At 34.2% G+C, this 14,089-nt stretch overlaps 1 protein-coding gene and 1 pseudogene across 1 annotated transcript; both read left to right on the forward strand.

The window, feature by feature from the left end:
- The first annotated feature begins 439 nt into the window (after positions 1-439).
- On the forward strand, positions 440-9,985 carry DTD2 (D-aminoacyl-tRNA deacylase 2). Its single transcript, XM_016123656.2, has 3 exons — positions 440-663; positions 3,699-3,768; positions 7,485-9,985. The coding sequence occupies exons 1-3, from the start codon at positions 553-555 to the stop codon at positions 7,808-7,810; spliced, it is 507 nt and encodes a 168-aa protein (XP_015979142.1). The 5' UTR covers positions 440-552; the 3' UTR covers positions 7,811-9,985.
- On the forward strand, positions 4,171-4,290 carry LOC118600530 (annotated as a pseudogene).
- Positions 9,986-14,089: the final 4,104 nt, after the last annotated feature.

A 14,089-nucleotide genomic window follows, 5' to 3' on the forward strand; every position in this document is an offset into this window, starting at 1 on the left:
ACATAGCATACCAATACCTTTTCCACAGCTGCAGGATTATAATGATTTATAACAATAAGAGGAGGAGACAGTGTTATTTTATTGTTTGGGGTAAGGAAATTTTTGAAAGATTTATAGATTTTATTTTCATCTCATATTTTGTGATTCAATTGATTCATTCTATTCACCTATCTTCATAATGGGCATAATATGGGTTTAAGCAAGTTAAAATTTTTTCAAAGTATGGAAACAAGCTTTCTGAGCTGAAAAGTGTTTCGTTAAAAGGTGTTCAGAAAAGACGGCCAATAAGTGTTTTCACTTGTTTAAGAATACCTTTAACGTGAGCACCTTCACAGTTGGGCTGGTTCTGCGCAGGGGTTAGCCCATTGTTTTTCAAGAGCGCACATCCGGGTCATCCACCCGAAAGCCAGCAGAGGCTCCGCCCCCGTAAGGGCGGGGCCACGGACGATCTGGGCGTCTTTCTGCCTTCCAGCCGGCCTTACTCCGTGTGCTTTGCGAAGAGTTGCGCCGCGCGCGTCCTGAACCCATCGCATCCCCACACGGGCTAGAGCCATGGCTGAGAGTGGCCGGACACCTCAGGCCCGGGCGCTCCTCCAGCAGTGCCTGCACGCCCGGCTGCAAGTACGCCCCGCCGAGGGGGACGCCGCGGCCCAGTGGGTGGAGGTAACGTCGGTCCTGCAGCTCCTTTTATCCTCCGGCCTCTGCCGTTCGTTCTGCGATGTCTGGGTGACTTGTTCCCCAGCGTCTTCCTCCGAGCCCGCCACGTGGCGCCCAGCACGTGCCGTGGGCGGTGCAGGACTTCAGGCGGGTCTGGCCAGGGTGCCTACAGTGGCCTGCCTGACTTCGCCTGTCTCCTAAGCCCTGCACCACCCGCCCCAGCTCTTTCTCCCTCGGACCTATTCCTCCATAGGAGGATTGTGTACCCTACTTTGGACCGCGGGAATGTGAATTGCCTTTCACCGGCTGCCTACCTGTGCTTGGTGGACTTTAGACCTCATTGTGTCAGATCTCTTGCTTCGAAAGAGCAGAGGCGTTGCCACGCCCTTTGCGTTGCTGTGATGGGATGGTTCGAGCTTGTAGGCTAGATGTGTTGAAAATGTTGAAGAGCTCTTTTGACTTGAGCTCCACATCTTCTCGATTTCCCTGTTACATTTACTGTAGCTAGGTCTTAGCATAGAAATGAGATTTTCCACGAAACAGTTCTTTTTTCAAGAAACTTCTAAAATTTTGACATTTCCAGATTGGAATAAAGACCACTGCTTTATAATAACATTGCCTTGGTATCAAACACATTTTCTCCAGAGAATTTAAAACATTTTTTTTGATTTACACCAATATGATTTCCTTCTACTTGAATATTTGCCTTTAAAAAAAAAAAAAAAAAACCTGCACCCAATCCATTCAAAAACTAAATGTTCTTTGAGGCCCCTGACTTATTTTTGGAGTAAGATGAAATGAAGAAAAAAACTAGTTCGTAATTAAGACTTTTGGAAGTGCTCAGAAACTTTAATGTAGGAGCATCTCCACTTTTCCTACCTGCTGAATTTAGTCTCAAATCTACCATTCCTTAACATAATCATTGTCATTATTTTAAGTGATATTCATAAACTATGATATATGGGTGATTATTCTTAAAATGTTATCCTTTGCTAACTTGGAAATATAAGCATAAACATTCCTGTATTTTCCCTTTCCCTTTTCTTTCTAAAAAATTCACGTTTCTTCTTATTTTTGTTATAGCCTTTTTTTGATTTCTCTACCATATTTTGAAATTTTGTTCTTTTTATATTTGCCATTTTATCAAAAAATTGCTTATTTTTATAGTTGCCTCATGGGACTTTAAATCTCAAAGTACTAATTATTTAGATTTCTCCCCATGCTTCTTTATCTGTTTATATTCTTCATGCCTGTGTTCTTCTTCTCCGTATGCAAAGGTCATATTTTATTGCAGCCTTCCAAACTACCTAAGTCTATGTTTATAAACTTCGAAAGCTATTTTAAAATTTTACCTTCACTCCCACACATGGTTAAATTAGTATAAAGAGATAGTAAGAAAGTAAATTCCTCTTTCTCAAGTATTCTCTTCCTTATTCTATTATTAAAAGTTCTGTTTCAAAAGAATTGTTTTAATTATCAAAGGTTTAAGGGATACTTTGTATGTCCTTAGTTTCATTCATTTAGAGCTTTGCAGTCATAGGCTCATGTTTTTCTTCTTGGGAGATGAACTTTTTTAAGCTAGTGAAAATTAGCTATACTTTTCTATACATTTGAAGTGTTTTATACCCAAAGAAGCTACTAGGAAAATGATTCTGACTTGAAGAGGGGAATTTGTAGGCCACAACTTAAGATCAATTGTTGGAATAAACTTAAAAAATACCTTCATGAGGAGGTAGTGTGGTGAGTGAAAGAACAGGTATGTATTTCTGTAAATAATTAGGTATTGTGACATTGCAAGTGTCCAAATATGAATATGCTTGAGGTTATTTTCAGTGGAGAGGCCCGTGACAGTGATGCAGATAACTGAGATTCAACCTGCCAGCTCCTTATTATGAGTGTGCATTGGAGGTCCTTGTTCCAGAAGTACAACTGCATTTTTTAAAAATTACTTCTTTTCAGGGTAAGTCAGGTGTGAGTGCAGACCGCATTTACATTTACACAGAAGACAATTTAGATAACATAATACCTGTAAGATACAATAGAACTTAAATGCATTCAGACAAATTGAGTTCCTTTTATGTACAAAATAGTCTATAAAGTGCTTTGGGAGTGAAAATGTAAAATAAATTATGTTCCAGCTCTTAAACTTATTTTTACATGCTAACTTAATAAACACTTACGTCTCTCTTACTTTGGACCAGGCACTGTTTGAAGCACCTTACAACCGTTAACTCATTTAATTTAATCTTTGTTATAGTTCTTGTACTCAACACGGTTAAACTATGAAATAAAAAACTGATTCACTCAGTAGCAAAGAATCAGCAGCAAAATCAAATTCATTTATTAAGTGTCTCTTTTACATATAGTCTCTAACCTACAAGAACTAATAAAGAAATATCAAAGTCATATAAAATAAATAAGCTTATGTTTCTGATAACATGCAATTTCGTGATGTAGACCTTAGTATCATAAATGCAGTTTCCAAGGACTTATTACTATATTTATTTAAAGCATTAACAATAACAAAAAATAATTGGATGATTTCTTAGAGTTTATTGAAATAGAATCAGACCCTTATTTTCATGATCTGCAAGTAAATGGATAAGGAAGAATAAAGAGTGTTGATGTCAAAGGACATATCAGTCACACTGTTGCTTATACATCAACCATTTGATATAATGTGGAATCATTTGGTGTTAAATAAACATCCTGCAAACTAAATGTTTCTGTCAGCCTTACTTAGGAGGAGGCTAGTATATAGTCCTAATATTATTGATTAGAAGTAAACATTTGAAGGTAAAACTTGTGGTCTTCACTGCTCTTGGCTATATTTTAAACTTAGTTTTCGAAAAAAATGAAAACCGAGGTGATTGAATATTGAAAAAGATTTTCTCACATATTTAAGAAATCAGTATTGTAAATCAATATTGTAAAAATTTAATTCTCTTCTTTTAACCTCTATATAACAGTTGTAATTTACCTCTGTATCTCTATACAAATGTTTCTTTCTAATCTGAGTTTACCGTGCTGATTTATCATAGGTTCAGAGGGGATTAGTGATCTACGTGTGCTTTTTCAAGGGAGCTGATAAAGAACTTCTTCCCAAAATGGGTACGTGTTTGATGTTGTTTATTTTTTAAAAGTGACATTTTATAGCAATAGATGGATGAATTTCCAGACAGGGCAAAAGGCACAATCTTAAATTGTACTGGTATACAAGTTGTAAATGACAACTCAGTGTACTATTTTTGGCTTTACCTATCTGCCTATTCCAAAGTTTAAAGTAGGCAAGTGTGGTGGAATTCTTTTAAAGCATCTGCAGAATGGTTTATAAGAGTTTACACACACATACAAACAACACACTGAGATTCAGTCAAGGATACAGAAACTTGTTGGAAGCAGGGTGGCCACATAGAGAGAAGCAGATGCTGCATTTCTTAATATAGTTTTTTTTATCTCCCAGAGTCCCTAGCAGGTCTGTAGGTGATACTGTGTGTATAAGATATGAGTCCCATCTACAAGCCATGCTACCTTGAACAAGCCCAATCCTGTCTGATCTTGGAAACTAACCAGGGTCGGGCCTGGTTAGTACTTGGATGGGAGACCACCTAGGAAGACCAGGTACTGTAGGCATAAAAAATAAAAAAAAATAAGGGATTGTAAACTGACAAGGACCTTGTAATCTGTGAGGTCAACCAAGGGTTGCCTCGCCTAAAAAAAAAAAAAAAAAAAAAAATATGGTCCCTTCAAATCTGGACCACTCAAGTTTGCATCATTATTATGGAAGAATTTACATTAACCATTTAGGCATTTCTTTCTAGGAAATGTGTATAAATAAAGGTTCTTCTGATTCATTAACCAAGCTCAGTGTCATATCCACACCCTCTCCAAGGGCAGAGAAAGAGTCAATGTTCAGGCATCTCTGAACAACAATTTATCTGCCTTCAGCATTCCAGTATCCTGGATAGTCCATAGCACTGCACATTCCTTGTGATAATTAATAGTTTCACATATACCAAATCAAATCGTATACTGTCTCAAGACAATATTTGATATAATAAGCCTGAAATAATGGAGCTATCCCCTAAGATTAGGGACAGGTTATATCTTCTTTATTAGTAAAGAACAGCACCCATTTGTTCAGGTATTGAGAAATATAAATTACACAAATATATAGTCAAAGTATGCAGAAGTTAACCTAGAAGAGCTTCAAGTAGTGGAACTCTTGGGTGAATAACTCAGTGAGGAACAGCTTGGACAAAAGGCTAAAGCTTCTGGAGGGAATTTTGTGCTGAGACATCAAACACGTTTGACAATTTGTCAGAGAATGAAAACTAGACTTATGAAGGGACCTATAATAGGTGAGGATGGAAAGCCAATAACTGTAATGGTTTAAAATTTTAGTCCAGACAATAATAAGGAGCTTTGAATGATTTAAAGAGAAAATGAAATGAGGGCTCCTATTATAGAGGATGATTTGCCAGGACCTAATGCTTGGGTGTTGGACATTCTGTCCATTTTCTTGAGTAAGTATTTTGCCTTGAATTAAATCTTTATCAACCACAAAAAAGTATAATAGAAATCTTCAATAACAAGAAGAGAATTTTTGTTGTGACTTAAGACCGACTTCAGAAAGTTGTTTCATGTATTCTTAAATGGATCTTAATTATAAGCTGAAATGAATCAACTACATCCAAGCTGCATTTTGTTTTATAGTAATTAAATCCTATGTGCTACCATATGTTTCCCTGCGTTCACTTTGAATACATACATAAGATTGTGGTGAATTAAAAATACCGAGGAGGTCCACCTTAACTCTTTTAGTGGATAGTCTAACACAAAGCTTTATATATCATGATTCTCGGTAAAAAAAATAAAATAAAAAAAAACTGTGACTCTAAGAATCACATTCTGCTGGTGTGAATTGTAAGCAAAATAAGTCATCTATTATTCATAACAGTAATTTGGACTTTCCTTTATTCTGGGAGACAGAGTAAGTCAGTGTGATGGGATTCTCTTAAACTCCACCTCATACTTATCACATGAATTTAAATCTTTTCAATTAAATCATGTTCCTTTTTAAACATAACAATCAGTTATATCCATAATGTCTGAAACAGCATGGCTAACAGAGATGTGCAGAATCTTCCCCAATTCATCTTCAGTATAATTGGATTGAGATCCAGAGACCTGTCCAAGTTTAACTTCCTGTATACATTAGATACTTGATTGATAACCTGTCTTAGGATCTTTCAGTTCCCAACATGCCATTAATTCATTATCTCATTTTAATTTAACTAACTGGCATTCGTTCTTGTATTATATTCTACATACTGATATTTGTTTAACAGTTTGAATTGAATTCTCATTTATAGTCAGTAGAGGGAGGTATGCAGGAGTATAATAAATTATACTTACTTCTGGCTTGTTATTCCAAAATTACCTCCTTAGTCTGTTACTAGAATGAAGCCTAGATAGCTGGATAGTGATTTCCATTGAAGTGAAGTGCTCTGGAGAGTTAGTTTCCGTAGAAGCAAGCAATAAAGACTGCCGGCTATATAGCAAAGTCCTATTTGTAATAGAGAATATTAGAGGTATTTTTAAATAGATGTTATTTAAGTAAAAATTGATAGTGTTTAATGCATAGCTTAGGAATTCATATGGGTGTTCACTGTGGTAGGTTTTTACTAGGTTAATTCTGTGAATTAACCATACTGAATCCTTATTTTCTACAGACCCTGTAATAATTGAAACCATCGATTACCCCAGCAGAAAGCATACCTTTTCAAGCCTAATTATTAGGCAGGAGTATGAGGTTTCTCTAGTTTCTTTTATTTACAAACAGAAGTTACTTATACCCTTTTCTTTTGTTTACAAACAGAAGTTACTTATACCCTTCATAGAGGAAGGGAGACCCTAAGGCTATTTATATTAGGCATTTCTTACGTTTATTGTTTTGAAAATGGCTAATGATAGATGTAAAAGTTTTCTAAGTTTAAATTTCTAGCTACACATAGTTATTTATGATGATTTTGACACTTATTAGCTATAAATATAGTTTCATAAATGCCATAAAAATAATAATACCACATCTTCTTGTATGTATATAAAGATAATGCCAATAACTCTAAACTTTTTAGTTTACTTTTTCAGTTTTAACAATGAATTTCTGATGATTCTTGTTTTCACCTTTACTCTTCTCCCACAGGTTTGATTTGTAAAATGATTAATCCATATAATAGTGCCTTTAAGGTTATGAAATTGTAAAATCAACTGGGTTTTAAGGAGGCCCAGGTCTTCTGAACCTGGAACCTTTGTCTCAGCTTAGAACTCTGAGCAACTAAGTTTAAAATAATAAATACACTAAGATTTTTATTTAATATCTTTTGTTATGAAGCAGAATTTGGTGTGAGAAGGGTTTATCATGGTCTTTTTCTAATGGGATTTGCTTATGAAATAGAAAAAAGAACAAGAAGACAAAAATCCCGTGTATTTCCCTGGGCCAACAATATTTTGGGCTTCCAGTATATAGTTAATTTAGGCCTTTCTGGATGAACTTAATTGTTATGAGCTCTTAACTGCCGAGTCACATTTAAATCATTGCCATTTTCTACATGAAATTTGCCCTGTTTTTCATGCTTATTTCATTTAGCTTAGTGAAGCAGTTTTTAAAATCTAAATATAGACTTTGAGTAAAAAGCATGAGCTGACAAATTGAGTTTTAAATATTGAAACTTGCTGACTAGAAAATTATTGGTTGTCTTTATTTTTTTTTTTCCTTCATTTGTTTTTCACTTCAAAATGTTTTCCCTTTCTTCCCCACCCAGTTAATACACTGTTAAATGTGAAAGTAAGTGAAACAGAAAATGGCAAGCACGTCTCTATACTGGATCTACCTGGCAACATTCTTATCATCCCTCAAGCCACTCTTGGTGGGAAAGTAAAAGGAAGAAATATGCAGTATCACTCTAACTCTGGAAAAGAAGAAGGGTTAGAACTATATTCCCAGTTTGTGACTTTATGTGAAAAAGAATTAGCTGCTAACAGCAAGTGTGCTGAAGCGGGGGTTGTGGTTAAACATGGCACTTACGGGAACAGGCAAGTGTTAAAGCTGGATACCAATGGACCATACACACACCTAATTGAGTTTTGAAAAATTGAAAGTTAATTTCTACAGTTGCTTTCTGGTATAAAATGATCTGGACTACAATTAGATTTTCTTTCCCTTCTTCTTGAATACACTGATCTTCAGCATTTTTAGACAAGAAAATCCTGGGTCCCAGCCATAACTCTATAACCTACTCAGTCACCTTTCATTCTGCTTTTCCCTACACTTGGACTTGAAATTTTGAAAATTGCTTTCTATTCACTTTATGGTCATTGTGGCATACAGCTCTCTAGCTGTATTTAAGTATTTTGAAATGAAGAGTTTTGTGCAATCAAAGAAAATATATTTCTTTTACCCTCAAATGTATGTAGCATGTAATAAAAATAACTGTTTGTATTAAAATTAGGTAAAATCCAGAACCAACCAATTATAATTTAGTGAGTTTTATTTCAGTTTTCTGTATTTTGAAAGAATATGCAATTTACTGTTTTTTTCAACATATATGAAAATGTAATATAGAAATGTTATTGTGCATTATAATATTACATGCCAAGGATTTTCAAATGCTTTAAATTATTTTAAGAATCTTTAGTTGATATTGAAACAAGGTATCGGGGATGAAAACTTATTTTTACTTAACATACCAGTGTGTTAATACTCTGTTTCTCAATTTTATGCCAAAACAATGTATGTCTCATTTTTTATTTTTGGTTTTTAAAAGTTACTGCTTCATGAAATTAGTGTTGATGATTTTTTACAAAGTTCCTTTGTTGTTGAATTAGATTGCTATAAAAGGAAGCAAAGTGGAAGCTTTCTACTGGAATTAGTTGAAAATAGATTCACTTGCTCATTTTCTTATTATCTATTAATGAATTTGTGTCCCCTGCCCCCGCAATCATGTTGAAGTACCCCAATATGGAGGTATTTGGAAATGGAGCCTTTGGGAAGTGTTTAGATTAATGAGATCATGAGAGTGGGATTAATGTCCTCATAGGAGACACCAGAGAGCTTGCTCTCCCCACCATGTGAGGATTCAGTGAGAAAGCAGCCATCTACAAGTTCAGAAGAGGATCCTTACTAGAAAATGACCATGCTAGCACTTTGATCTTAAACATCTAACCTCAAGAACTGTAAGAAAATAAATTTCTATTTAAACCACCCAGTCTGTGGTATTTTGTTGACAGCCTGAGCTAAGCGGGTGACATAAGATAGACAGCTAATCAAGTAGGCTTTTCAAAGGCAAGAAGAAAATATATAAGAAATTGAAAGAATAAGTGAATCAATAAAAGATAATATTCAGTTTTTGCAAACTCCTCTGAAGTGATTTAAAGAATATTTTAAAGAGTAAAAAACAAATATTTCTAATTACCAAAAAGATGAAGAAATTAACTTGAATAACAAGTAACTGCTGAAAATTTTTTGTTTAATGATTTCTTTAGTTCCAAGTTCCTTAGATACTTAAAGTTTTTATCACAAAAAAAAATCCTATTTTCTCTATATTCTTCCTGTACTATTCTATTTTGGAACTTGAGAATCGATAACTGGCTTGCTAATGAGCTCTTTGTCCTTAACTTTGGCTTTATTGATTCACAATACACTTATTGAAATGTAATAAACTATTCATAAACTTGCAAACTCCAAGTTTCTCAAAGTTTCTACAAGGAGGTGTATATGTCTTTCAAAAAGATTATGTGTTTCCTATTTTAAATCATTTTGAATTTGTGTGTAGGAGAAATGCTGACTCACAGCCCTAGATTGCTATTTTACAGTTCAGGCAATTCTCCTTAAATTTTTTGCATGAGGTACTTGTGGAGAATAGCAATTTCAACTACATGAAGGGTTATTAAGTAGAAGGTGATGGCCAACTTTATTTCATTTCCAAGGAGGCTAACTAGCACAAGAGGGAAAAGGAGGAGAAATAGTGGATATGGAAATAACTATACCTTGGCTTTCTATAGCTCTTCTGGCCCAAGGTGCTCAAAGAACCTTCAATAAATGTCTCATTTTATCTTCACAGTATATAATGAGGATAGTGCTGTGGAAAATTAAACAATGCTTAAATGATTTCCCCAAGATTACATAATAGGAATAATTTAAATCTTCCTGACTTTTCTTGTAATGAGAGTTGTTGAAATTGTTCTTGATAAAGGCTTAGCATCTCCCAGTGTTGATCATTTGGGAAAGAACAGCCAATAAATTGATTTCTTTACTAAATTCTAATTTTTGAATTAGAATATCATTTCTAAATACTATTTTAATCTGTTTCTTTACTTGTAAAGTAAGCCACAGGGTTGTAATGCAGATGAGTACTCGACTTACTGTGGTGATCACATCATAAGATATATAACTATCTAATCACTATGTTATACACCTGAAACTAATATTTTGTACGTCAACTATAGTTTAAGTAAAATAAAAATGAAGGTGGCAGTAGGATCACACCGAATGTGGGTGCCTTCTTCCTCTGTTTTTCTAACACTAGAATTTTTGAATTAGAATATCATTTCTAAATGCTATTTTAATCTGTCTTTAAAGACAGCAGATTTGGTTAAAGAAAATACTGTGTGTAAAACATGGGCTACCAATGAGTGTGGTTTTAACATTTTGAATATATTCAGTAAAATCAAATACACTTTTATCATTACTTCATTAATTCAAGTCAAAAGAAGGTATGCCATTTATAAATAATATCTGTATTAATGATTTATCGACTCCATAGTGAAAGAAATAAACTTATCAAATATAAGGACCAAATACAAGAGAATCCTATGCCACTTGTTTTAGGAACTCACATTGGTGTTATAAGAGAACGATGAAGTCAGATTTTTACTCTATGATTAGCATCACAGAGGACCTGATTTGTAAATTTATATTTAAAAAACCCACATGACAGTGAAACTAATATATCTAGAAGTGCCTTACCTATTAATTTACTGAAATAAGTCTAGTTTCTGAAGAATTACCAGAAAACTAACATTTTCGTTCTGAAGCCACACATTGGTGATGACTTTAAATGACTATTTTGAAGACTTCCTAATTATTCTCCTTCCTCCAATTTCTCCTATCTCTAATCCTTTTTTACAGACCACCTTCAAAATATTGTTCCTAGAACATTTCTTTTCCTATAATATTATACCGTTCAGAAATTTATAACTTTTTTTAATCTACAGAGCAAAGTCTAAACTTCTGAGGTAGCAAGAAGGTTCTCCACACACCTTAAGAGTGAATGAAATTGCACAGGGAGAACTGCAAAGGACCAAAGTCAGAATCTCAAGAAAACAAAGGGCAACATATGAGAGGCCAGAGGACACTATAGTAGTCCCCTTCACCCACAGTTTCACTTTCTATGGTTTCAGTTACTTGCGGTCAACAACAGTTCAAAATTATTAAATGGGAAATTTCAGAAATAAGCAAATCATAAATTCACTCTATAGTATCTTTTTAATATAACTGTGTTTATATAATAGCTCTGTACCTTTAAAAGATGTATAGAAAACAAGTCTTAAAATACAGAAAAGAAAAACGATTTCATTTAAGAAAAGCTGTATTTGAGTCCATAAAACAAACTCTTTGTGAATCAGATAAAAATATCTTTATGAATTTTGATGCATCAAGCTTTATTAGACCCTTCTATATTTAATATAACATACAGCAATTCTGTGAGACACATCACAAATAGCTAACTTCATGACAAATATGACCCTACTTTTTACTGAGCTTTTCTTTTGAATGAATTATTTGTACTGGGTCAGCCAGCATTTTTCTCTTAAGAATCTTAATAAAATTTGACCTATTACATCAGCTTTCTTTCTGAATGTGAAAAGATCAATTTATGTAGAGAATGCACCACACCCCTCGTAACAGTATCTGAGAACCATTAGCTAATACAATTATAAACAGTTGGGCCTGGGAAAGTAATGTGCACTTTTTATTTTTATTTTTTTTTGAGAGGAGGTATGAAGTTTTTTAGAGCATGTCTGACCATACTAGCAAAGATACCATCCTTGGATCCTACTTAACTTTGTGCTAACAGAGGTAAACTAAGGCATACTTTCTACTCTAGGCATTCTTTTAATTTACTTTGCAGCCCCAAGTTAAGCCTTTTTTTGAGTAGATGCAATCATCTTCAAAGTTTAGTTTGCTCAGTGCCTGGATTACCCTTTTCTCCTGATTATATTCAAATAGTCCTCATGGCTTTGATTTCTCTTTATTGCATGCATACTTACCTTTTTTAAGCCAGATGCTGAAAATGTTCTGACGTTTGCTTAATACTGTATCATAGATAGTTGCTCTGCACTTAAAAGGTTGTGTTCCTGCATCTTACCCTGGACCTACTAAATCAGGATTTCTGAGAAGGAGCTTGCAAATCTGCATTTTAAAAGTCACTTTTCCTTACCTGTGATTCTTACACAAACTAGCAACTGAGAAATGATTGTGTAGTTGTAATATCTCTGAACCAAGGGTCAAGAGGCCTTTGTTGGAGTTTCAGCTTTCCCACGGACTGTGTGTTGCACTTCCCTAGGGTAACTCAGTCCAGGACTCATCATAAAAGGGAAGGATTTGTATTTGATAAATTCTAAGATCCCATTCAGTTCTGTCACTTTGTGGAACTCTGAAAACCGAATCTTACATAGAGTGAGTTAGTTAAACTTTAATTAGAGGAACTGGAAAAATTGTTTTGGTTTATATTCATCTAAACTACAGTTGTCTCTTAATTCAACTAGTATGTGAGTTACTCTTCTAAATAACTAAATTCAGCTTGTGTTGCATTAGTTCTTATTTGGTTTTTGAAAACTGACCCACAGAATGAGCTTCAGACATTTCACTCAGCCCTTTGCTGTTTCATAGCTCCATGTTTCCTTGGTGATTCCAGTGTTCACAGTCTGCCAGGTCAGCTTTGAGCCATTGCCACTCTGCATTCCTTTTACATTGTTGATAATATCCTTTTTTTCCCTTCTCCTTCATATAAAGAAAGTGACTTATTTTCTCAGGGTTCTGAATTGTCAGAGGTTACCGCAAATTTTAAAGCTGTATTTACTAAAAAGAGAGGAAAGTGGCTCACTGTCCTAAGCAATGATTAAATTTTATGCTTTTGATGGCCTTGGTGTTGGGTAGTGTTTTTTTTCCATTATAAATCCTAATTTTACTTTCAAGATGATTTCGGAATTTTATTTTGAATGTTATTCAGTGTTCTTGAGCTATCATCTCATAAATAATAATGATGAGCATCCATATCCTCCAAAAGGTTTTTAAAAAATCTTTCTTTTCGATGATGATACACATTTGCTAAACTTTTCCAAAAATTTTATTGGCAGTTTCTTATTTATTAATGTCATATGACCAGAATAAAGTTCATCCAGTATATAGTCTATATTCTTGCATTTATCCTAAAACATATGTAGGATTTAGTAAGGATATATTAATTTCTTCTTTTCTTTTTTTTCTTGATATTCTCATTTAGAAAGAAGAGTGAAAAATTACACAAGCATTTCAATACTGGACCATTACTACTCTCGTTTAATTAATTTTGAGATTATTTAATTAACCAGATACTTACTACCTATGTGAAAAGCAGTGTTAGCCATTATAAGCAAATAGTTAAGTGTATTGCAAGGGTCCTGCTGTTAAGGTTACACTAGTGGTTCATCGTGAATTACACAATAATTAGTAGAAAAAATATTGGATTTTAGCTTTCTTAGGAGTTCTTTGTTAGACACAGAATTCAAAAGGCATAGTTTTTTAAATAATAATTTATTTAGAATCTACTATATACTCAGTACTCAGAAACATAGGAGATAAAGATAAAACATGTTTTCTTTCTTTGTAGGTCCATATCTTTATATATTTCAGGAGACAGAGAGATTGGGGCAGGGAATATAGATTTGGAATTTAGCTGCATATAAATTTTTGAGGAACCATCATACTATTAACTTTGGTGACTTTGGATACTAGAACCACCATATGATCTAGCAATTCCACTTTTGGGTACATATCCAAAAGAATTGAGAGCAGGGTCTCAATGAGATATTTGCACATTCATATTTAGAGCAGCATTATTCATAATACCCAAGAAGTAGAAGCAGCTCAAATGTCCATCAAAGGATGAATGAAAACAAAATGAGGCATAAACATGAGTGGAGTATTATTCAGCCTTAAATAGAAAATTCTTTTACATGCTCTGATGCAGAAAAAACTTTGAGGACATTATGCTAAGTGAAATGAGCTGGTCACAAAAAGAAAAGTACTATATGACTCCACTTATATGAAATATCTAAAGTAGTCAAATTCATAGAAACAGGAAGTAGGATGGCTGCCAGGGACTGT

This window comes from Rousettus aegyptiacus, unplaced genomic scaffold (assembly GCF_014176215.1).
Source record: "Rousettus aegyptiacus isolate mRouAeg1 unplaced genomic scaffold, mRouAeg1.p scaffold_m13_p_3, whole genome shotgun sequence".
In the NCBI taxonomy this organism is placed as follows: Eukaryota; Metazoa; Chordata; class Mammalia; order Chiroptera; family Pteropodidae; genus Rousettus; species Rousettus aegyptiacus.